Source organism: Anser anser (genome assembly GCF_964211835.1).
Source record: "Anser anser genome assembly, chromosome: 7".
Classification (NCBI taxonomy): domain Eukaryota; kingdom Metazoa; phylum Chordata; class Aves; order Anseriformes; family Anatidae; genus Anser; species Anser anser.
In genome coordinates, this window is record NC_139727.1 from 5,160,229 (window position 1) to 5,185,338 (window position 25,110).

Below are 25,110 nucleotides of genomic sequence, written 5' to 3' on the forward strand. Positions count from 1 at the left end.
CAGCCAAATGAAACAAAAGCAGATCTTCCGAGTTTCTCTTTGCTTCTTCCTACAAATTAGGTATGGAAAGCCTGAACACATTTATTTTACTGTTTTCATGTGCATCACTTCACTGGTCGTTAGCCTAGAAACCTTAAGCAGTTCCCTTTGTTACAATGCTGATAGGCAATGGGAGAATTACAAGAGCTCTGCAGTAGTTAACTGTGAAAATGTTGAGCTTCCTAAAATATTGTCATAAGTTGCTACCTTAAGTAAGAAAAAGAAGTTTGGTGTCTTATCTCTTGGCATCTCACAAGTAAGGCTTATAGAAATGGCTTTCAAACTTTCTTTTCAAGTATGTTACAGAAGCTAGTGGTGTAACTGGAGTTTTGTGGTAAGGAATGGTGGTAGTTTAAATAGCTTCACTTTGTTAGAAAATGTGAAAAGCCTTAATGATAACTTTCAGTACTAGCCAGACTTTCCGCAGCTGTTGTCCTGAGCAAAATAAAGCACTTGAGATAGTGACCTGAAGATGGATGTGCATCTTGTTTGTGTGAACTATAGCATTGCATTCTTCCCTGGTACAGCTGGAATAGTGGTTGTCTGTGTGCACATTGCAAGGAGATGTAATCAACTTTGCTAAGTAAAACTCCTTGCATATGAAATTACATCCTCCCCACAACTTACTGAGTGACTCAAACATTTATTCTTCCTATTTTGCAGAAATTTTCCAGGTTTTATCAACTAACATTGCACTCACAGATCAGCTTGGTGTAGTATATTCTTAAATCTGCTTTTTGTGCACTACAGTCTTAAGAAACCAGGAAACTTGTTTGGAATTCCTTTGGGCGTGGAAGCCTTTCACACCCAAACACTGGGGCCTAGGTTTTTAACTTTCCCTTGGGTATTGCTGGAATAAAGCCAGGTAGCAACAGAGTGCGCATACTGCCCTCTAATGTCCTGTTCTGGCGCTTGGCTTGCTACTGGCAGTGCTCTGTGTGCTGGCACAGGGTGCTGTGTTGGAACCTACAGTGACTGCACTTTTACAGGAAGTAGAACTGAACAGATAAGACTGCAATGTGCAAATGATTCAACCCTGTTTACGTAAAAGGTCCTTGCTTCCTTATATCAGTCAGCGAAGACAGGAGCAATTCTATGCAAGGTAAGCCACTAATTGTTGATTAAAAAAAAACCATCCTGGGTCTCACCTGTGGCAGCAGTGATTTAACAGCAGGTACAAATGCTTCCTGTGAACTACCAAAAAGGAAAACCCAAAGAAAAAATCTGGTTGGGTTCTTCTGTGGCATGAAAAGGCTGTATTTGTTGCAAGCTGTTCTAATGTGTTCGTCAGCCTCCCTTTGCCATGGAATATTTTTGTTCCTGATCTGGAATAGGAATAAAAACATAAAGCGCATCAGTTACTGTAGTGTGTGTGTGTTCGTTGTGTTGTAGTGATGTTTCCCTTATTACAAAGTTCCTGGGCCTGCCTTAGGGTTGTCAGTCTTTACACAGGTTCGGTAAAATGGAAAGCAAAAAACAACTAAATTCATTTTTTGTGAGCTTAGTGTGTAACTAGCTTTTGCTTTAGCTGTGAGTATGATACTAACACTCATATAAAAGAGGCAAAAATGTCATGCATAGCAATTTCTGGAAAAATAATATGCACTTCTAAAAAATACTGTTAGAATGTGGGGTGTTTCTTACAGATTCAGTAAGATCATCCAGATTTCTTATGTACACTCATATTTAACTTCTAGTGTTAGGAAAAGCACTGGCAGAGCTTTAAAGATGGCAAGCAATCAGACTTCGTCTCAGCTCCAGCTGTTTGACCTTTAGCATTTTCTGCTGAATCCAATTCTACCGAAATACTTGCAGTACAATTCCTGCCGGTTAACTGTAGCGCATACAGCAGAAATCTTTCAACAGTCCGTGGGTGTTGTGGGTTGTTCTTTGTCCTGGGTCTGTGGGGGAAGACCCTGATGCTGAAGTAAGGACTCTGCCTATTTAATTCCGCATTGTTGGTGACTCAGAGAATCTTTCATGTTTACTTAACCTCTGCCAGAAGCATTAAAATTTAAACAGCTATTACTAACTTTCATTAATCTTATCTGGTGTGCTTCATGGAGCTAGTCTGGGTGTGCTATGTGAGTCATGGGTACAAGTGCTCTATCTGAACCCCAGCCTGGTGTGGTGAGGAGAGTGGAAGGCGTAGCTCACAAGTAACTAATGGCATTTGTCCCTAGACATTTTATTTTATCCATGGTGGTGTTATTGAAAACACACCTTAACCAAATCTGTGTTAGGCATGCTTACATTTTTCATTTGAGAAATCAAAAGTTGTGCTGTGTTTAGGGCTTGGATGTTATCCAGGTAAGAATTTTGAGGAGGGGTACTTTTTTGGTAGGGATGAGATCAAGGAGTTTTCTCCTGCAGCAGTTGAAACAGCGTTGTCATAATTTACTGTCTGCTGTTCCCACAATCTCTTAAACGTCCCGGTAGGAGCTAGGAGGGGGTGGCTGTCCCCATAGCCCGGTCGGGACTACCCGGGCTGGGCAGGGGGCGAGCAGCTGCTCGGGGGGGGGCCGTGCGCCACCAGGCTGGCCTGTGGGGCGGGTGTGCCACCTGGTGGCCACTGCTTTCCTTTCTGATCTCTCTGGGGAACGAAATAAAACCAGAGCTTCTTTATTTAATATTTCTCTCATACCTTTGATTAGCTCATTGACCGAATAGGGACATAATATTTGCCGTATGCCTAAGCCTGGTTCTTAGATAAAGAAACAGAGCTGGAGGGGAGGGAAACCTTAGGCCACAGCACCCAGCTGTCACCCGCACCCGCGTGTGTGCAAGCAGGACAGTGTGCGTTGACGCTTGTGGAGCCTTGGTCTGGCTCTCCAACACCAGCAGCCTGCAGCCACTGCCTGGGCTCATCCCCGCCCTAAAAACACGGGTTGAAGAGGCAGGTTATCTCCTTGTCTGGCAGCCTCAAAATGGCTCGAGGGCCCTCGGTTTCCACCAAGAAGATCTGGCTGCTCATGCCAACAGAAGGGCAGAGTGTGCCCTGTGTCAGAGGCCAGGAGGCAAAGGGGAGGAATTTGAAGCATTGCCTGACCTGGGGTTTTTCTGTATCAGGCAGCTGGTGGCACCAGGCCCCGCGATGCAGCAGGACAGACTGTGGTGGCAATGCACCACAGGGACACACAGGTCGTTCGCAAAATCTCCCTACACCGTCTTTCTACAGTTAACTTAGGTCCCAATCAAGCAGGAACAGGGGAAAGAGCCAAGCAAATCCACGACCAGAGCCTGTCCTGTCATAAAGCACATGTATACTTTCATGAGGCAGCAGTCCCACACTAGGAAGCTGTCGCTGGTTGCTCCCCACTGCTGTGACGAACAATTGCACCGTGATCCCTGCCACACCGAGCGATCGGTTGAAAGCTGTCTCACAGGATATTCCAGTTAAGGGCGGAAGATGAGGTAGGTTTTGTCAGGGCTGTTTTGTTTACTTTCATGAACGTACAAAGTCCGTGTCTTGGACAAAACCAGAAGGCCAGCGTGCCCATGGGCTGGGCCGTGACTGCGCAGCCAGCACTGCTGTCCCAGGGCTACCACTGCCTGCTGCTGGGGGCTGCCTCGCCTCACCCCTCTCCCCTTGGCTCTCATTAGTCTTCAGGCCTCATTCCCCAGCCCCAGTGCAGTGTGTCAAAACCCCTTCTCTAGGCGTTTTGAGCCCCTCTGCCCTGCCAGGACCACCTGCTGGGGTGGCTGCCTGGGCCTGAGCAGAGTCCCACTGACAGGGGCAGGGGTTGGGGTGGCTGTTCGCAGGCCCCTGGGTGAAGGCTGCAGGGTCTGTGGCGGCTCAGATGGCTGCCCTGGGAGGTAATCAGCGGCTGATGGTGGGCTGGAGGGCAGCAGAGGGATAAGCTGTTTTAGCATCATGATGATTTCTCAGATTTTTTTTATTATCTTTTTATTATTATTATTTTTCTGTGATGGTGTTGTGAAGGCCAAATTTACAGGTTTTGTGAATTTCTTTGTCTCTACCTTTTTGAGTGGATTTGGTGGGTTATGATCATGAGGATCACCTGGTGTGATTGTCACTTCTCTAATTTATCAGCATCTGCTTTTGAGAGTGAGTATGTGGATGCTGGTTGCTGGGTGTACCTGGGGTGTTCAGCCAGTGGGGTCAGTTCTGCCTGGTTGTCTTTTTGGGGGTTTTGAGAGTCTTTCCTACTAGAAGACAGCACCAGGTAGGTGTGAGGCAATGTCTGGTGTTTTGGGAGCCAGTGTTTCATGAAATGTTTTTAAGTAAACTGTAGTTCACAAGCAACTTGTTAGGGTGCTGTTATTTAGCCTGGCTGCAGGTTTGCACTGCAGCCTTTGTAAAAGAAGGCTGATCTCTTCCTATGTTTGCTCAAACACTTTATTTTTCTTTTATTTTTTTGGAGTTCATTGTGAAATGTGCTACGACATTGAGTCTGGTGCAAGACTGGTGGGTTTTCTGATGAAACCTAACACTTTATAGGAAAGGTCTTCTCTCTATCAGGGTATTTGAGTGTGCTATTGGATCTACTTACATCCCTTCTTCAATTTTTCTTCCTCCTGGGGGCTGTTTAAGCACTCTGGCCCAACATCCCCGTTTCCTCTTTGCCTGAAGCAGTAGCAGAGAAGTGTGCTGTGGCTGCTTGTAGCAGTCTCTCCCAGCAGCACACCTATGTCCCAAGAGGTGCTGTCGTGCCATGGAGTGAGGTTATTTGGTCACTTATATGAAACAAAACATAGCTTGCCTCATGAGTAGAGAGTGATGTTCTGCAGGAAGCAAGAGCCACTACCTTGAGAGGTTTGTACCTTAGGCCACTTCAGGGTCTTCTTCTTGAAACGAGATCGTTCCCATAGTTCTGCCTGGGATTCCGGGATTTAGAAATAGGGAGTACTGCTATAAGTAATTTGGCAGGGCAGGGGCACAAGCTGTCAACGTGCCTGCCCTGGCCTAGTGGCACATTCAGCCAGCCAGCCTCAGGCCTCCGCAGGTACCTGGGAAACAGGCCTGTGGGCACAGGGAGCTCGGCCTGTTTTATAGCAAGGGAGTGAGGGAAGAGGGGAAAGCATCTGAAAAGTGAACTTTCCAGGAAAAGAAAGGAGTTCATTTCACTGCTTTCCTTTTGTAGGATAGGTTTCCTGTTGCATAGGAAAACTCATTCTTACTTGCTCTCTGTTTTCCTTCCCTTTTTCTTGATGCCTTTGAATCCCTTTGAGGAAAGTTAAAGGGAGTCACTAAAATGATTTGGTGCTGCTGTAGCTGTTGTGGTCTAATTTCCTTTTATGGATATGAAATCAAACACAAGGTGGAAAAAAGAAGATAATTAAACATTGAAGAAACAATTATACCTTCTGTTGGTGAGTCTGTCTCCCTAACCTCTTCTGCTGGAGAAATGTGACCTTAGCACGAGGCTCCTTGGTCCTTCTGGGACCTAGGAAACCTCTACCTGTTTGGGCTGGCTATTTCCCTGTTTATAGGTTCTCAGTGTATTAGCCTGAAGGCAAAAGAAGTAAAATAAGCTCTAAGAAGGTCAGGAAGAAGCACCTTAGAGGTAAAATACATAAATGCTTGATCATAAAATTAAGATCTATATAATGCCCATGTGTAATGGGGATGGTCAAAACTAGGATTGCTTGTGCAAATTTAGTCCTTTGTAACCTTCTGGGCGCTTAGCTTTGCAGCTTTAACCACGTGCCGTTAATGCAGTCTGTGAATGTAGCCCTAAATGCTTTGTAAGCTCAGCAGACAGGCCCCAGCTGCAGGTCTGCAGTTCTCATTAAGGGCATACCTGTGGTCGGAGGTTTAAACTTACACTTGAAGTTAAGCTTGTGCTAAGGGCATGGCAGCATATCTGGCATGTGAGTGACTGTGCTGGAAATTAAGGAAGGAAAATGTGGCAGCACCCAACAGAGTAACTAAAACTGGGTGAGAGAAAGGAGTAAGAGGGCCCTTGGTGGCACCTGGGTCCCTTTCCCTCACACAGGAGGGAATCTGGGGTCTTGCTTCTCTGTGTGATTAAATGCAGCTGTGCTTTTTGCCTCTTTTGTCTTCAGCATTCAGTCAAACCCACCACAGTAAAAGTGTGGGCAGGGGTTTTCTTCCGGGCAAACTGCCACATGGAGACCCAGAGGCCCCATAGAAACAGGCTCTATGCAACTGCAGCTTTTGGTATGTGAACAACCTTGTCAAGGGTTTGACCTAGTATCATTTTGTAATTGCACCTTGATAGTGAATTCATGTTTTTCTGCACTGGGGATGCTTTTGAGGCTTGCTGGAATACCACCTAGCTCAGCTGTTCACAGGGAACCGAGGAAGGCCCTGTGATTTCTTTCAGGCTGTATTAATCTCTTTGATATAATACATTAGACAGCAGAGTAGTTACACAATTAACTGTGGCTTTCTGCTTTGGAACAACCCCGCTAATTACTCCTCATTGAAAAGATGGATTAAGTAGCTTGGGAGAGCATTCTATAGCAGCTGACATTTAGGTGGCTAGGGGATGTCAAAGATGACCCTGCTGAAACAGTATACCAGCATCCTGCTGGTGCACCCGGGGGCTGAGGAGATGGGTGGCTGGGTGGAAGCTGTGGGTGAAGGCACTTTTCCCACCTTGTGTGTGGGGCTGGAGGCAGACACAGATCCCTGCATGCAGAGCAGCAGGAAGGTCTTGATGCCTCCTTCCTGCCCTCATGGCTCTGCATGGGGTCAAGGGCATCCATTGCTTCCTGATAAAGCTTTCTAGGTCCTCTCATTGCAGTGCTCCTCCTGCCTTCAGGTTTTCACCTATGGCAGGCAACAGCAATGCCTGCTTATAGTAGGCAGCTCACAAATACACACCTTGCACAGAAATGAAGTATGCATTGAGTGCTGTGAGGCACAGCCTATGTGAATTTACCTGTCGGAGGGAAAATGGTAGGACCTGCAGGGTAAACAACAATGCCTTTAAAAACAAACAAACAAAACAGTATTTTGGATCAGTCTATTTGTGTACTCTTAAGTTTTGATCCTCCCCCCTTTTTTAATCTCTGAGCTTGGTCCAAAGAGATACATGTTTTGTGAGCTTTTAAAAGTTGAGTCCTAATGTTTGCTTCCTAAAGATAGAAAAAGAAAAAAGCATGTTAAAAGATCCTGAGTAAAAAACACTGTGGTGCTGTGCGTGTACACAGTAGCTGGGCATTTGCATTTACTTTTGACAGCAACAATAACAATCATTAACTCTCCTGCATACCTAATTTCACAGTGTCAGAAAGTTACTGCTTTCAGTTTACCAACAAACCCCATGTCCCTGCCCCAGCATAACTCAAAAGGTTGCTGTAAAAATGTACAGTTCTTGTTTTTTCAGTAGGTTTAATAGGAATAGAATTACGAGCCTTTAAACTAAATAATAATTTTTTCCTTGTAGCTTGAGATCTGTTCAATCAATAATCTTTCTGCTAACTCTGGGGAGAATTTTAGTTGCCTCCATAAAATGTTTTAATTATTTAAAATCATAAAATATAAGTAGGCATAATTTGCTTGGAACTCATTAGGGAAATATATGAATAAGAAGAAAAGATGTTTGCTTTTGCTTTAATTTAAAGCAGTCTCTAAAATACGAAATCTAATCCTGGAAAGCAGTGACTTATCAGCAATGTTTACTTTTCCTATAATAGGAATAAATATTAAAGCAGCTAGTTATGTGCTTATCCCTACAGTATTGCACAGAGGCAGAAAGGAAGATAAATAACACGTCTGAAATCCCACATTAATTTCCCTCTTTTACAGGTTTTATGTTTGTTCATTTCCTTTTACAAAAACATTGCCTTTAAAATTATTATTATAAACCAGGTGACTTAGAAACCATGAGTAGCTGCAAATGCATGAGACCAATTTGCGTGTGATTAGACTTAGGCAGGGGTAATGCTTTATCCTCAGGCAGAGCCCTTCATCCTGGTGCAAACTACGGTGCAGAGCCTGCAGCAACAGGCTCGGTTGCTCGCTGCCCAGTACTTTTTGCCTGGGATCTGGTCAGAAACGCAGGTCCCCACAAGACCTGTTGGTTGTGTTTTGGGTTTTCCACATGTTGATTCTGGGAAGCAGAAGATAGTGGAGCTGCTGAAGTGCAAATAAGCAGCCAAATCAAATGTGATGCAAACCACCTGGCAATTGGTCCAGGTCTTTCATGTGTGGGGAGCTCATAAGTTATCTGAACACGTTGGCATGTCCCTTTTGGAAGGACAGCTGGAACTTCTCAGCATGGCCATGGTCCAGCTGCAAGGGGTGGCATGTGCCACCACATGTGGTGCCTGTGATGTGGTGTGCTCTGGGTCCCAGCTGCAGAGTTTCTGAGGGGGCCGGGGAGCTGCTCATGCTTGAAAGGAGTGGACTTGGATGAGGCTTGAAGTCATGTTTCTTCCCTGTATCTTAAGGGCTTTATCACAAGAAGCATGCTAACTGTCTTCAAGAAGCAGCAGTTTACAGAAAGCACGGTCTGTGTGTAACACGGCTAGACTCGAACAGATTAAAAACACTTCATCAGCTTGTTGAATAAAGGAGGTGGCAATAGCAGAGGTTCAAACAAATGCCTCTAACTTGGGCTACACCCATCAGTCCAGCTCTCCTTTAGGCCTGCTGTGACGTGACAGACAGGCAATGTTCCCCACTTCATCCACTGCACGACCCAGCAGGATCAAAAGCTGCAGCATTGAACGTGCAGAAGCAAGCCTTAAGAGTTCAGGAAGCGCTGTGTCTGCCCTTGGAAGGAGGGAATATCCTCTATTTTGATCTGAGCACCTTTGAGTCCTGAGTGTTTTCCAAGCTGTACATAACTCCAAACTCTTGCTGTCTTCCCTTTGGTTTTATCGGACAGGGCTAGTGCAAAGTGGGAGTGTGGCAGCAGTGCTGAGTGAGCATTGGCTGCTTGTTTAGTGAGCTAGTAGAAATGCCGAATATGATCTGCAAGAGTCTTCTGTTCCTTTCCCCATGATCTATCCAATACCACACCACCACTTCTAACATAACATCTGAAGAGCAAGGGCTGAGATACCTGACCAGCAGCTACTGTTACGTGCTCTCATTCTCATGATGGTTTTGGGGAGTTACGGGGGGGGGCGGCAGATTTCTTTTTTAAAGAAATTTCTTTTTTTATACTGTTCTTCAGCCCCATTTGCTTCTGAGCATGTCCCAAATGTATGTTTATCACTTGTGTTGGCCACTTTGGGGCCAACCCTCACAACTGGAGGAGATGCCAGTGTTGCACAAACGTATGGGTGGGAGGGCTGGGCAACCGCTGTGCACCTAGGCCAGCTTCTCTGTTGGGATGGGAAATGAGGAGCCTCTACTATGAGCAATAGCTCAGGCAGGTGTGATATCTGGGCATCAGGAGAAGATCCATAAGCTTTCATACATGATCTTGCTGCTAGAGACAAAGACTTGTGAGGCATTATTGTATGGTCCACTCTTGCCACCTCATGAAAGCCTAAATTCCCATTGTCCCCACAAATTCCCCAAGGCTGATTCACCAGTTGAATTAAACCATAATTATATATTATCAGCAGTCACTTTATAGTAAGGTTGAAGGATTAAATGCAGTTAGTGGTGATGAATTCCAGACGCGCAGGGCAGGAGCCAGAAGAGAAGGCCAGCTTCTGAGTAACTACAAAATGAAGTGTAATGTATTCTAAATATTTGATTCAATTAAGCTTCCTTCTGCTCTTTGTTTCAGCTTACAGATGGCTCATCAATCTATAGTTTAGGGACACATTGCTATTCTTTCTAATGGTAATTACGTGATCAGGATGGAGACAGGTTTGATTAAATGCCTGCACTACACTCTGCATATTTAAAATGGAGCAGAATCCAAAGCAGAGGTAATGTGCTAGCCCACTGCATGCAGATTGAACCTCAGCCGCTTGATAGAGCCCTCTAAGCAAAACTTGTGTCTTCTGCTAGCATAGGCAATGGGGATTTTCATAGTTCCCACCATTCAAGGAGCAGAAGTTCATGGAGTCACAAACTATGATCGTGACTGGTTTTGAATTTTGCTAAATTGTTGTTCGATTTTTTTCTTCCAAAAATTCTCATGGTGCTTGCTGATTTTTTTTTTTGGATTGGCTTTACAGAGAAGATTCTTGCAACTTGGAAATTGCTAGCAAAACAGCTACTGTGATCAATCTTCCAATGACTTCAACAGGCTTGGGAAAGGCTGTAATAGTACTTGTAGACCAAGGCATGTGTTTTTACCAGCTTGCAGCTCACTCTACAGCAGATCTACCTTACAATAGATGTAGAGAATGATGCCATAAAGTTTGAAATCTCACTTCGTCTTCTGTCTCATTCTCCTTGTTAGATGATCTCTCAGTAACCAACCCTGGTCTCCCATACAAGAAACCAACATCCTTGAATGCTCTGTGCTTATTTCGTATATGCTGTTTTTTGTGTGTTGTTGTGGTTTGACTTCCACTAAGCAGCATCCAAAAATGATGAAATAGTAACCAGATGCTTAGTGTCTTTACTTTACTTAGTGGTCTCTAGTAAGCTTTAACCCATTTCACTTTGCCTTCATACTGGTCTGAGTAAAACAGAATTGTCTTTTATTTGAATGTTCTTGTGTGAAAAAATCTATTATTAGGTGCATCTGCAATTTCAGTGGGTTGCCAGTGAAACCCTCACTGCCTGCACATCCCTGACTTTGTGAAATGCTTGTGACCAGTGTCTGTGACTGTGAAGAGGATCCTTCTTTTCAGTAGAGATGTTCTCTTTAAAAACATACCTTTGTAAAATTAGGTATCCCTTTTCTCCCTCCCATTGTGTGGTGATGAGAACATCCAGCTTGGTTTTATTCTCTTGACACTGTAGATGTTATAAACAATGCTATAATCTCTAGCAAATGTTAACAATATTGAACTACTTAGATGGGGAAGGTGTGAATAGATTCGCTTGTTTCCATCCTTTTTGCTAGGGCAGAGCCTTCACTTATGCAGTACTTCGGTGAAATTGGAGGGGCTTTGTGCTGCTACAGAGTAGGAGCCTGGCAGCTGCTAGTTTGGGTTGGAAGCTCCATCAGGAAGGTTTTTTCTCATCTAAGGCTCTGAATACCGATTGGGCTTCAGGTAATCACCCCTATAATTATCAGTGAACCTAATAATGGCATGGATGATCTTGCAGCTAATCTAGGAAAACTGAGCTTTCTCAAAAGCAGAAGAGGAACATCATGTCACACAGCCTTTTGGGGCCAAAACATGGAGAGTATTTATCCTGTTGGTGTCCAGTACTGCTTGTAACCCTGTCTGATTTTGTTATCTACTTAAAAAGTAAAACTGTATGTGGAACATAGCCAGGAGCTTTGCATGAAAACACAATGACCTTGTATATTCCTTTAGCCACTCCATCTGAGAACTACTGCAGTCATTAAGACTTGAGTAAAGTGTTATTTCTGTTATGCAGATAAGAACACTGAGACACAGGTTGGAAGCTCTCTGGGTAAAACTGTACCCTGAAAAATAAATTAGGCAAGCTTTATGTCCTATTTAAAATCTCTTTTATGGGCCATATACACCTTGTACTGGCCTCTTCCCAGGCATGGATTTTACTTCACAGCAGCCAGCCCTCAATTCAGTTAAGTACTTAAGCACATCCTGACATGCTCTGCCAAATCAGGGTTTTAACTGGAAGTGACAGAAATAGAACTGAGATCTTTTCAGTCACAGCTCCACTCTGACACCACCAGGCAATGCTTCCTTTTCTCATAATTTTCCCATTGTAGCATATTGCCATGAGACAGGTTAACACCCGTGCCCTGAATATCTGCCCCTTACCAGAACTCCAGCCACCCAGTTAAAATTTCACAAATATAAACCATGTAGCCAGCTCCAACAATTATTCTGAGGCTTGAAATCTTGTATCCCAGTGCCTTGAGTGCATTATTTAAGCAAATGTTGGCCTCCTCCCTATAGAAGGCCAACAAATGTCAAGTTACCTTTTTTTCAATATGCATGTGATACTTCTTCAGTGCACCAGCTACACCTCCCAAACCAGTAGTCAGTGGAGTATTTGCCTGTAAAATGCTAATTTAGGTTTTGTGTTTAATTGGGTTTTCTCTAAAATAAGAATCTGAGGCTGAAATTGAAAGCTTTAGTAAAACTAGTTAGTATTGCTAATTCAGCATGGAAGGAAGTCATCAGGTAGATTCTCCTTCTCGAACTTGAACAGAATATGCTTCCCCCACTTAAATCTTTTTTATTATTCCCAGGTAAGGTGAGCTCTTTCAGCTACTGTTTCTTGACCAAAAGTTTCATAGAACACAGCAGGATGAAATGAGTAATGAATGACAGCAGCGAATGAAGTTAACTAAGCATTAAGAATACTATAGGAAAAATACTTTATTAGGATGTGAAAAAGCATTGTTTTACATGCTGTCTAGGGAATGTAATCCATGCTTGTAGTAATTACTTGAATAGCCAGTTAACAGCTGTATTGCGTCCTTAAACAATCATCATTTTCCTTCTGTGGACTTGCAACTAATGCTCCATGCTTGCAAGCAACTTTCTAGGAAATGAGCACTCTGTAAGTTGCTGCTTTTGAGGAAGGGAAGAAGGAGAAAGTTCTTTTGGTTCTCTTCTTGCTGATCTGCTCTTCCTCATTCTGACTTCAAAAAAAATCTACCTGCAGTGTTACCTAGGTTTAAAAAAAAACAACAACAAAAAACAGTCCTTGTACACACAAGATTTAGGGAGCAATTGGTACTGGAAATCCTGTTTGTCCTTCAACATGCTTTTAAAGGGACTTTTCAGATGACGCATATTTGAGGCTTCTCAGTTTAGTACCCTTCAAGGATTACCAGCAACTTTCAATTGCTGGCTTGAGAAGGCTAGTAATCTCCTTGATGCCATATATATTTCTTTAAAAATAAATCTTCTATTATGGCTTTTAACATTAAACTCTGTTTCTTTTCCTTTTGACAATAGAACAGATTGTTCTGCTACTGAGAATAAGGTTTGTGAGCACAGCTACAATCACCTGCTGTCTGAGACTGCAGAAAACTCAGTCTCCAAGTCCTGCAGAATGCCAGCAACGTGTTATTTTTTTCTGCATTAAAAAAAAAAAAGCTTCAGTTACCCATTTATTTCAAGGGGATAAAGACCAAAGTACTTGGTGCTTCATGGTCCCTAGCAAATACATTAATGTCAAGATAATACTAAATAGCCTTCTAGAGAAGGACTGTAATTTTTACTTAGTCTTGTCACAGGAAAAACTAGTCACCAAAATATATGCTTGTTTGTGGAGTTGTCCAATTAAACAGTGTCCTCCGGTGTATTTGTGAAAAGTGACAACTCCCCCTCTTTCCAAGATCTTGTGCCAATTACTTAATGTTTCCCTATTTTTATTCCCTGTGCCCCCAGGCTTTTTCCCCTCCTCGGACTCAATAGCCTCTTTTAGGACAGCAAAAAGTCTTTGTACAAACACAGCTGGAACTCAGTCATACACAGGGAATTTTTTTTAAACTGTTTTAAAAGGACAACCTCTTGTACGTTTTCTTCCTTTATTATAATTAAATTTATTAATCTTCTTTATTAAAATAAGAAGCCACAGTAGATCTCCATGTAAGTTTCTGTCATCAATTTAGCTGCCCTTAGGGTCCTGCTGCTTCTAAAGTCTACTTTCCCATGCTACAAAATCCAGTGGAGGTATAGGTTAAATAATCATTTTTGATAGTGTTCCACCTATGTTTTTCTTGGTAATTTGATGCTTGCTGTTTCCCATGTGCTAGGCTTCCTCCAGTTATAACTTGAATGCTAATGTCACTCCGTCCCCCATTGGGAGCATGCTGATATTGACTCGTGCATCTCTGAGAAGCTTCTCATTGAGGTGGTGGATGCTCTGTGTTGCCAAGTCATCTTTTCTTGGTTTTAGCACCTTTCCACTCCAAAGGACCTATTGAAAAAAGCAATGTCATGCACCTCATTTGTTCCAATAAGTTCCTTGGACCACAAAGGAAGCTTGGGAAAAGATCCTGCATGTTTTCTAGAAATTGGTATTGTACTGTATTTCAAATTCCTAGTGGTTCCCAACATGGAGCTCTCATAATGAAACAGGATTGGGAGTCCACAGAATTGGCTAATTGTACTTCTATCGCAGATTAGAAGCCAAAACAAAAAAACTGCAAACGTATTTTTAAAAGCCCCTGTTCAGCTGCCACAGTAACCCTGAACGTACCTGAAGTGTAACATCATTCTTTGTTACTAGTAAAAGTCATTAATGAATAACTTATTAGTAACTACTGATTACAAATGCTACCCTAGATCTTGCATAAATACTATATATAGTAGAAAATGCTACAAGACAGAGCAGACTAAGACAACATCCTCTGTAATGAATTAGAAAAGATATGATAAGCCTCTCATCTCAGCCTGTTTATGTAGAAACATAAATTTAACATATTACTTCTTATATAGGGCTTCTTGCCCATATTAGTGTTATTAGTGCTATATTGTTGCATAAAGCATACTTTGGTAATTTATGCTGAATTTTAAAGCCTCCTTTGTATGATATGGAACAAGATGTTGCAATTAGCAATGGAGTTGCAGGTCAGAAATCAAGTTATTAGAATCCCGCTGTGACTTTATTTTTTCTTTCCTAGAAGCAAAGCAGTAACTGCCTGTGCTACCACCACTACAACTAACAGTACTTACATTATCAATAGCTATTATTCCCCCTTTCTTTACGAGGCGCAAACATTTTTCATAGTACTCATTGCAGCTTTCTTTATCCGCATCAATGAAAGCAAAGTCAAAGGTTTCTGCTTCTCCACCGGCCAACAGTTCATCTAGATGGGCAACAGAGTGAGTCATTATGCCCTGGTTAATGCTGTGTAGAAGGAGAAAGTCAACCAGCTGTGTCAAAATTCTCAATAAATAACAGTTTTGGTGCTTTGACCAGGCAGCCTGTTCCTCTACAGCTAATTACTAGAAAAGCTTAATGCAGAGAAACCAATCTAGATACAATGTATGTCATAAAACACTCAGTTACTGAGCTTTGCCAATGTGGAATAAGCTCATGGGGGAGTTCTAAAAACCTGCAGGATAGAGCTGGGGCTGCTGAGTGGTGTAGCAAGAACAAGTCAAGCAGTTTCGAAACGACACTCACTCAAAACCTTCAGCTATGTTTTGAGCTGATTAAGAACTGTATTCTTAAGTGGATTATGTTTTTTTCACTCATGTTTATAAGCAGGTCCTAAATGCTAATCTCAAGTTGATGACCAAGTGCCATGATGCACATAGGGTGGTTCCCTATGTCATAGGGTTTGACAGGGTTTGAACAAACGCTGTCAAAAATCTTCAGTACAGTAAATGATTGCCTTAAGTATTTTTTCTCTGGGCAAGTGGCATTTAAGGTTTTATAAATTGCCTTCTTGACTGAGAACTCCAGGCTGCCAGTTGGAAAGGGGCTGACTGCTGTCTTCCTAAGGATCTCTGCCATCTGCTCTCACCCACCCTTATCCTCTGTCAACTGAGAATGTTTCTTCATCTGAAGCATTGCCTAGACAGAGCTGTCCATCAGTCTTTAAGAACAGTGCATCCTCTGTTGAAAGGAAGGATGGATCTATATGGGTCCCTCAAACACCTCTGCTGGAAACCTATATTCTTCCAATACCACCTCCATTCCTAACAAATTTCTTGCATTTCAGAATATTTATGAATATCCTCTCTGCTCCATATTGTCTCTCTTCTTGACAGAGAAGTCACTGCTTTTCTTATGCCCTTGCATGGTTTTGCTGCATTCTGAATCTGAACTTCTCTGAGCCAAAATTAACTGTTATACCCTAAGTTTCATATTGGCTTCTGTATTATTTTTTTTTCCTGCACCTTGACCCTTTTGGAAAGCTCTTCGTCTCTACAACAAAGAAATACTTGCTTAGAAAGGACTCTGGATAAGAAAAGTTGGGCTTTGTCTAATTAATCTGTTTTAATCAGCTTTCCCAGAAGGAGCTGACAATAGTACTTCATAGATTAAGGCAATGGACAGGACAGGTGAGTGACCAGCACAGCCCACTCCACAGGATGAGCATTTTCACCTTTCTGTTAGCACGTAAGAAAACCGAACTTTTAAAGCCATGTGTTTTTAAATTTATTTTTAAGACCTCTTTAGATAAGAAAATTTGTTTCACTGTTACTAACGGGATCAGATTTGCCAGTGTATTTCCTGGATTTCATCAGCATTATATTCATCTTTTGGCTTCTAAGGGAGAAAATATATACATATTTTAGGTTACTTACCAAGTGTTTGAATAGCTGGCTTTATCCGTAGGTCAATTTTATGCTCTACTCCTGCCTAGAGTGAAAAAGAGCATAGAAGTGATCCAAGTGGTCAAAAAGTAATCTGTTTGTAGTTTGCACTCAGGGAGTGACTAGTCAACAGATTTTTTTTTACTGTTGTTTCTAGGATCCAGTCAGCAATTATTTGTCTTCTCAAATTAAGTTGTTGCAACTCCTGCCCTAATGACAGAAATGCTTGCTTGTGAATGTGCAGATCTAAGATACAAAAACCATCAAGCAATAATAACAAGCAAATGCAGCTGACCTAACCATCTAACTGAAAAGATGCTCCTTACCTCCTTCCACAGTGGCTTTCCGATTTTGACATAGTCCTCATTTATGTCACAGGCAACAACTCTTCCATTATCTGGCAGGACAAGTGCCATATTCAAGGTATTATATCCTGTGAAAACACCTAGGAAGAAAATCACAGAAGTCATCAAAAATTACTGTTTTGAAAAATTTATAAATAGTGAACTAGAGGACTCCCATCTGGAATGATAATAAAACCAATAATAATAATAAAAAGTAAAACCAACAGAAACCCAGGAGGGTCGAAGATGGCAATCTGTTAATGGACTCAAAAGGCTTTCTATTTCATTCCAATGTTACAGGGGTTGGTAAGATATTTTTTCCTCCCCTTTAATCAATCTTGAAGTTGCATGTGTGTTTTTTTTTTTTTTTGTTTGTTTGTTTGTCCTCCTCCCCTCCCCCCAAAAAAAATTCTCCAGGACACAGAGGGCAGGATCTAGTCCTGCACCGAAGGAACACACTCACTTAAAAGTGGAGCTAAATCCTGTGCTAAAAGGACGGGATCTGTCCAGGAGCAAAATACCAGGGCATCATAAGAGAGGCCAAAGATAAAGATGGTGGGAACCCATACCTGGCTGCTCAGCATCACTCTGGCTTTGGGACATCCTCCTAACATAGGCGTTTCAAAGAAAGTGGATTGGATTCAGGGCCCGTGCAGCAAACCAATTCCTTTTGGCAAGAAACTGATACAGAAAGGAAGGAATACACCCTGCCCTGCAATTGCTAGCCAACACTGGAGACCCAAGTGATCTATTGGTCCTAATTTTTCAGGTTGCTTCTGAGTTGATGAGACATTCCTGCTGATGCTAAAATTACTGGATGCACAAACAGACAAACGGGCAAGAACGTGCAAATCAGATGCTACTATCACGCTGTAGTTCACCCACGTGATTGCTGAGACAGAGATGCAGTACTTTACTACACTGGGAAATCTTACCTTACATAAACATGGCTGGATTTGGAGAAGCACAGCCAGGAGATTTATTTATCTACAGAGAAGATGAAGTGACGGTCTTACCTATTTCTATAACTTTCTTGGCTTTAATGAGTTTGACCAAATTTGCCATAAGCTGAGCCTGGTCACAGGACACCATCATTCTACCCCAGGGATGATCTGCAGTGAGCTGAAGAGGGGAAATAATACAATGAAACAATAACAATACTAAGAACAACAACAAAAGCCAAAGCTTCCAAAACTATGTCCTAAGGCAGAAAAATCCCAGGAAAAACAGAGATGCTCTTACCTTTCTTATTCTAGATGGCTTTGTGCTCCATGTATGAGACAGAAATTTGTTTTGAGTTTAACAGTAACTGAGGTGGGAAGGGGCGAAGTCATAAGCAGTTGCTAATCATGCAAAACAGTGGTATGATCCAAAGTTACCCCGTGGCTGTAGCAAACTCAGCAATAAAGTTGTAACGGATGAAGAACCTTAAAGGGAATCTTGACTGCGAAAGTCCTTTATTTCTGTATATATACATAAACAGATGTGTGGGTTTTTTTAATGACAACCTTTGTATTTATGCCCTTATACCTCCACGACATGTAGCATGTGGTTTTGTGTGTTGTATTGTTTTTTTTTTTTAAACTCTCAGGTCAAAGTCTGTTGCCAAAGGTCGGACCACATGATTCTAGCTACATAGCACCTAGCTAGAGGCGGCAGGGTGTGAGGGCCTCAAGCACTGAGGAAGAGCAGCAGAAGCAGGGCTATGCCACTGCAGTTCAGTGAAGAAGACAGCCCTCCCCTTTCCTGTCCTCTACTAGGGCTCATTCCAACCAAACAGCTCCGCTATTTAACATTTAATTGCTTTTATACAGGAGTAGTTTGTCTCATTTGCTAAGAGCCAGGCCTGAGCTGGGAGGGCTGTTCTGAGCTCCAACATTACAGCAGACTTAAAGACATCACTCTTCTAAGATACAAGACGTGTTTAATGTGTATGCCAATACTATTAAATACTCATTGGGGAGCCCTGAACACTGAAAACTCTGGGCGCTACCAGTTCAAAATCATTTCTCTTGCATATATTTTAGAATTGAAAACACTGGACATATTTGCGTTTGCTTCTTTTGTGTAGGAAGTGTATCCAAGGTAAACAGATATGACCAGGATTTCTTCTGCACCAGATATCATCATTAAGTATAAATTTGTATACAGAATGACCTCTAAGGATTGGAAATCCCAGGAAGTATAAAGAGTAGGGAAGGAAGAGGATTTAAGGCAGCTTTCTACTTACGTGGAGTAAGGGTCTTTCTTTATCAGGAAGCAGGATTCTGGTCTCTGCTGCAATGTCTGGGATTATAAAACTAAAAGACCAACCTTAAGAGGTTGGGCTACTGGGTATCTCTGTGAGGAACAGAGAGTTATACTTTTGAGGCTGCCTGTAGTGCTTCCTAAAGGGCTTATTAATTCTGTGTACCTATAAATTTGTATGTGCAAGTAAGATGGAAGAAGGAATGTAAGCAATATAAAGGAATATAAGGATTATAAGCAATATAATCAGGAGTCTAGCAATTTGGGACCAGACATGGATGAGACCAAAAGGAACAGTAACTAAACAGAAAACGTAGGGTGGGAGATAAAATACTGACCAGTCGCAGCTTCTTTAGAATTGGGTGTTCCCGCAAAGAGTGATCCAGTATGTATTGCCACAGAGGACTGCTTTTTCCAATAATACTCCTGGGTGATTTGGGTATCCCAAAAACTAAGGATGGGTATCTTTTACCTGCAAAAAATAAGGGACAACTTTAAGCTCCGCTGACGAAATTTTGCGATTCTCAATTATAGGCTGCTTAAATAAATAAAATACATAAAAAGAAATTATAGGTTGCTTAAAGTACCTTTTGGTACTACTAAAACTTAAAGGGCTCTTTGTTCTGAAAGATCTAGTGAATAATGATGATGCAAAGTAGCTGGACAGCTCAGTGGACTATATATATATATTTTTTTTAACCTCTAAACTGCATAGCTGAAGTCTGCAAAAACTGAAAGTGAAAGGCTGGGGTACTGTGATGTTCCTTAGATGATGTGAAGGTTCCCGTTGTATTCTTGCAGGATAAGTAACTGCATCAAAACTCATGGCTGAACGAGGCCTGAGGCTGCGAATGGCGGTTGTGCAGCACACTGATGCCTTTCCTTACCCTGGGGACCTCGCTGTGGAGATGACAGCAGCTGGTGCCCTTTAGGGCCATCGGCAGAGGGATCGCCCCGGGGCAGCGGGCGGCTCCCAGCCGAGGCACCCAGCGCTGCTCCGTGCCTCGTTCGAGTGAGGGGGGCAGCGCTGGAAGCTACCTCTGCAGACATAACCCTGAAGGGTCAAATACAAACCTGATCCCGGCTTTGACGTCCGCGGCTCCTTCTCCCCAACAGTTCAACAAAATAAAACCAAACCAAGCCCCAGCCCGCCACCCCCTGCCAGCAGCCTGCCGTTAAGGCGCGTCGCTCCCCGGCAGCGGCCGCTGCGCGGCCATGTCCTGCCCGCGGGTGCTGGCGGGGTCGCCACTTACCTGCCAGCAGCCCCGTGGCGAAGGCGACCCCCAGCATGGCCGTCCCCACGGCCACCTCCTTGGGCACGCTGAAGAGCGGCATCGCGGAGCGGCGGCGGCGGCTAGCGGCGCGGCCTGGGCTGTCACAGGCACAGAGGGGCACGGGGCGGGGCGGAGCTGCCCGCCATGTGGTGGGGCCGGGCCTCCTCCTGCTGCTGCTGCTGCTCCTCCTGCTGCTGCTGCTCCTCCTCCTGCTGCTGCTGCTCCTCCTGCTGCTGCTCCTCCTCCTCCTCCTGCTGCTGCTCCTCCTCCTGTTGCTCCTGCTCCTTCTCCTGCTGCTCCTGCTCCTCCTCCTGCTGCTCCTGCTCCTCCTCCTGCCCGCCGGGCGGTGGCTGCCCACGCTACCGGCGTGGGGATCTTTGCGTACTTTACGCCATCTGCGCAGCGAGGGTGGGAACGGTGAGGGAGGCCGCGTCCACCCCGTGAGGGCGCTGGGCGGCTGAGTGGAGGGAGCTGTGCCCTCGCTTCCTCTGAGCCTGGCTCGGCTGCCGTCTTCGTGTTAAGCATGCCTGAGCTGGTGGTGGGCTGTGGTGGAGGAGCTCCTAGCAGTCATGTCCTCGCTGGGGCTGCCCCCGGCCCTGGAGGTGTGCCTTCACCTTCTCCGGCATCGGTGGACTCGCAGCTGAGGTGTGAGCAGGTTCCCGGTCACAAAGCACGTTAGGTTGTGGGGCTTGAACCCTGTGCCCAAAAGACCTGATGGTTCCCGGTGAAAAGGACCGAGCCAAGGTGTGGGGAAAGAGAGAAAACGGCCCCTGTTTTCCCCTGCTGTCACTTCAGCCCCTACTGCTGCCTTGGTTGTTCAAACATCTCCCTCCTGCCCTGGTCACTGTCTGAGGAAATTGACCAACGGTGACTGTGCTATCTCGTTTTCTTAGAAATCAGGGTAAAAAGTGTTTCTGTGTGTTTGTTTCATTACAGAATTCATAGATATATGCTGAAAGGACCCTGCAGGGCCATTTGGAGGAGGGAGTTGGTTGTCATTTTGTGAAGTCTTGGCAGAGCCTTGATTTTGCAAAACCCCAGCAAGATGCAAAGGTCTGTTATTCTGTTGCTCTAGGTGAAAAGAAATTGACGACCTTGGACACAGACCAGAACTATGCGGGCATGGAGCTGGCTGCAAATTGGCATCTGCAGATGTAGGATGAAAGCAGGTACAGCTTCCCTTTTGGCACATAGTTAATCTCTATAAAGCCAGATGAACTGTGCATCAGTAGGTTAGGACGATAACTTTTCAACTGTGTTCCTAAACTAGCAAAACTGTCTAGTGTCAATGCATTTAGCTGAAAAGGATTCTCTTTAAGTACATCTTAAGTGCAGTATTAAGTATATCAGCCAAGGCAGAAGCTGTATTTATGGGACATGGTTTTGCCTATCACTGCATTTTTACTGTGTGCTAGACCTTATTTACAAAGGCTTGAGCGCAGAGCTCTTGTATTTCTCTTGCAGCAGCTAATCATGTCAAGCACTAAGGAGTCTGCTGTGCTTTCTGACTTGCAGAACAAAGCGAGAAATCTGATCTGTCTTGGCAGATAAAATATTTCTCAGTTCACTTTTGAAATGTATTTGATTTTGAAGGCTGTGAATGTTGTTGGTTTCTTTTTTTTTTTTCCTTCAGTATCTCATCATTTTCTCTGTGTACATTTTGCTTTTGTAAATGAAAGCATTTCATCCCATCTTTCAGAAGATGAGTTATCAGGTCGCACTGGAATATGTCAGTTTTAGGCCAAATAGAACTGTAGGAGACGACAAACTCTTTTAGTGGCTATAAATCAGATTTGTGACTATGCAGCTCCATCTAGTGATTTTTCTCTATAACTGCAGTAGAAGGGAGAGAGCAACTAGGGGATTCTCTCTGCCTTTTTCACAAATGCTCTGAACCTATATGCTTCCTGTGAATACCTTCGAATGAGAACACTGTATTGGCCTGTGGACTGACAACTCAACTAGCTGCCTTCCTAGAACCTCTCTGGGAACTTCAAGGTTTCTGAAATGACAAAGAGAATTAGTGAACAGAATTGCTAATATGCGCTAATAAACATGTTTGAAACTTTTTTTGGCCCCAAGTTCTTACACAGTAATAGTAATACACCTGCACTGGCAGTTACAGGACCTTTACTATGTTGGTGCACTGGACTTATTCACTTTAGATAAGGAAGCTGATCTACAGATACTTAAGTCAAGGTAAAACAGTTATCCTTTAAGGTCTCCCTCAGAGAGGCAAAAGAGTTCAAGTTCTCCAAATAAATAGAAAGGAGACAGCTGCTTTTCTTTGAACTATTGTGGTTCTAATTTTACGTAGCTCTGTGATATATTAGTGAACAGGAAACTTTGGCTGCCCTCTAATTCAGACACATGCTTCAGTGTGCTGTGGCTATTTAAGCACTTAAAGACTTTGGTAGATACCTGCCCATGTCTTGTGCTGGGTAGATGAAGGCTGCCTAGAGACAGAAAAGTACGTGTGAAGTGAGCTTGGATGCAAACCCAGTTGTGCCCTGTTATCTGTAAGGCCAATCCATTTGCACAGATTTCATGTGAGAATGGGGTTGTTACCAGTGTTGTACTCAGCATATTTGCTGTGCCTGACACTGCCTTATACCTGGAACTACATCCTGAAAGGGCAGGATTTGGGCAGCTTCTTCGGACTGGACCCAGACCATGGTCACTTTTGTGAAGCATAAGGAGTAAGATAGATAGGATTCAGGCTGTCTAATGAGTGGCTGACCTCAGGTTGCCAAATCCTCAGTTTTTCACACTGATAATATATCAGAAAGAGTAGTCAGGCATGGGAATGGGTTGCCCAGGGAGATGGTGGAGTCACCATCCCTGGGGGTCTTTAAGGAAAGGTTGGATATGGTGCTTAGGGACATGGTTTAGTGGGTGACATTGGTGGTAGGGGGATGGTTGGACCAGATGATCTTGGAGGTCTTTTCTAACCTTAATGATTCTGTGATTCTATATCCCACAGCTTCTGTGTCACTGGGTAATTGATGTCTGAGCATTCTCTCTCTCTCTCTCTTTCTTTTCTTCTTTTTGTGTGTTTCTTTCCCTCTTCACCCTTCCATGCACCAGCTACTGGAGCTCACAACCATGCTTTCTGCCAGACTGTACCTTCTGGAACATAGGAGTTGTTCTGTGGTTTGCATCAAGGTGGTGTTAAAGGCCAAAATGTAACCACTTTGTCTTGTTGCTGAACAATAAAGAACTAAAATCTGAAGGTGGCTCACCCTGTGGTTGTCTGCACTGTGATTGAGAGCCTACCTGCAACATGTGCACTAAACTATAGCTGCTCCTGACATGGTTTTACTAAACCTATTGGCAACACACGTTCTAAACCATAGTGACTGCTAAAATGGTTTTACTATGAGAGGGTGGGTACAGATGATTCTTCTGAGAATCACATTCACCAATGATGAAAAATCATTGCTACAGGGAAGTATACTGTATAGTATACTGGAAGCATAGTACATTGTATACTACATTGTATACTACATACTTAAGGGAAGTATGTGTGGACTTGTTTGAACAGCATAACTCACCAGAAATAATTCCTGTGCTTATGTTGAAGCTGTTGAAGACCTATGGCACCGAAAAGAATTCAGTGGAGCTACATATTGTGTCTGGTTCATTCATGCTGAGATGTTGTTGGCATGGCTTCAAGCATAATTTAAATGGTGTTTGCTTCAGTCCTCAGCTACCCACACATTGTTTTCCTGTGTTCATGATGAGGATAGCAGTTATGGTCTCTTAAAGCACAGCAGCACTTGCATAAAATGCTGAGAAGCAAGTTTAAATACTACATGGATTTAGTTCAGTGAGTGAAGTAGAAGTGTGCTGTGAGCTTCCGTACAGCTAAAAGAAGAGAAGGCAGTGCTCTTTGCCTCCAAAAGCTTAGAATATGAATGGAAGAACAATGGTAATAGGAAGAAAGAATAAGGTGTTAGAGTGGACTCGTCAGAGTGCTTGGCAATAGCCTAATTGACAAGATTCTCAGAAGAAATCAGAGCAAATAAGTTTTAAGGAGAATTCAGAAGGAAGGAGAATGAGATTTGAAGCTCTTTACAAGGAACTTACCTCCTTGTATGAGTGCGGAATGAGTAAAAGCCCAAACACAAGGAGAATCTAAAGAAGAATGCTTTGAAAAAGCATTCACATTGACTAATTGCTGAAAATGCTCTTTGAGATGGCATTCTGGATAGATGGAACTTGAATGAGATTAAATCTGTGGAAAGAATTTACAGTAATCAAGGTGATGTGAGCTTGGACAGAATTTTTTAGGTGTGTCGATGAACATAAAGGAAATCATCTTGGAAATATATCAAAATCTTTCTGATTATTTTTGTATGGTTTCAGCGTGAGGGTCTGGAGGGAAATCAGAGTTGAAAATGAAGTGTTATGAGTTGAGTGGTAGGTAAAATGTCATTTTTATCTGTATTGATAGAGGAGAAAAGTTGGAAAGCTGAAGCTGAGCTGATCTTAGACATCCTCAGAGAAGTGTTGGAAACAGATTGGGATTTTAATCTGGCTGCAAGGAGATAGGAGGGAAGAGGGAGACCTGCAAATTGTCAGCATCATCATGGTAGATGAATGTGTGTATAGATAGGGACAATTACTCAGAAAAAAACAGAAAGCTGTGAATTCCCATGCCTTTAAACTATTCACAGATAAACCCATAATCATTCTATTGCATAAATTTGTTGTTGTTTTGTTTTTTATTTAGTGGGGTTTCTTAATCTCTTTGATTAAAACTGAAAGAGAACTTTCTTTGCTATGTTTTTGTGTTCGTTCATCTATCTGTCGTAACTGTTGTAGATAAAACATGTATATGTGTTATCATTTTACACTCCACAGTGTATATCCCTTTGAAAGACCTAGGTAGAACAATTTATGGTGACATATTTTAGAGGATTGTATATGGAATTATTATTATTTTTATTTACAATTGGGGTTTC

General features: G+C 43.1%; 2 protein-coding genes across 4 annotated transcripts in view; one reads left to right on the forward strand and one right to left on the reverse strand.

Annotated features, from left to right (window-relative positions):
- The first annotated feature begins 759 nt into the window (after positions 1-759).
- The window catches only part of LOC310902274 (uncharacterized protein), a 214,940-nt gene continuing 190,589 nt past the window's right edge, over positions 760-25,110 (forward strand). Inside the window, exon 1 of the mRNA XM_083843531.1 lies at positions 760-1,141. Within this exon, the coding sequence (XP_083699657.1) occupies positions 1,065-1,141 (77 nt within the window). The 5' untranslated portion in view covers positions 760-1,064. The remainder of the gene's footprint in view (positions 1,142-25,110) is intronic.
- COMTD1 (catechol-O-methyltransferase domain containing 1) lies at positions 12,358-20,474 on the reverse strand. 3 transcript variants are annotated; one of them, XM_083843528.1, is made up of 8 exons: positions 20,447-20,474; positions 20,123-20,322; positions 19,208-19,341; positions 17,639-17,744; positions 16,605-16,723; positions 16,270-16,324; positions 14,686-14,819; positions 12,358-13,927 (listed from the first exon to the last, which is right to left on the reverse strand). In XM_083843528.1, the coding sequence occupies exons 2-8, from the start codon at positions 20,202-20,204 to the stop codon at positions 13,775-13,777; spliced, it is 783 nt and encodes a 260-aa protein (XP_083699654.1). In that variant the 5' UTR covers positions 20,205-20,322; positions 20,447-20,474; the 3' UTR covers positions 12,358-13,774. The 3 variants fall into 3 exon arrangements, with proteins under 3 accessions (XP_083699654.1, XP_083699652.1, XP_083699653.1); XM_083843526.1 differs by having other exon boundaries at positions 20,426-20,474; XM_083843527.1 differs by having other exon boundaries at positions 20,405-20,474.

Excerpts from the sequence above, each read along its gene's own strand:
- COMTD1 (XM_083843528.1), bottom strand. The coding sequence starts at position 20,204 with ATGCCGCTCTTCAGCGTGCCCAAGGAGGTGGCCGTGGGGACGGCCATG. Across the intron at positions 16,724-17,638 it reads CAAGAAAGTTATAGAAATAG|GTGTTTTCACAGGATATAAT; the intron begins GTAAGACCGTCA and ends TTTTCTTCCTAG. Across the intron at positions 13,928-14,685 it reads GAATAATAGCTATTGATAAT|GTCCTTTGGAGTGGAAAGGT; the intron begins GTAAGTACTGTT and ends TTTTTTCAATAG.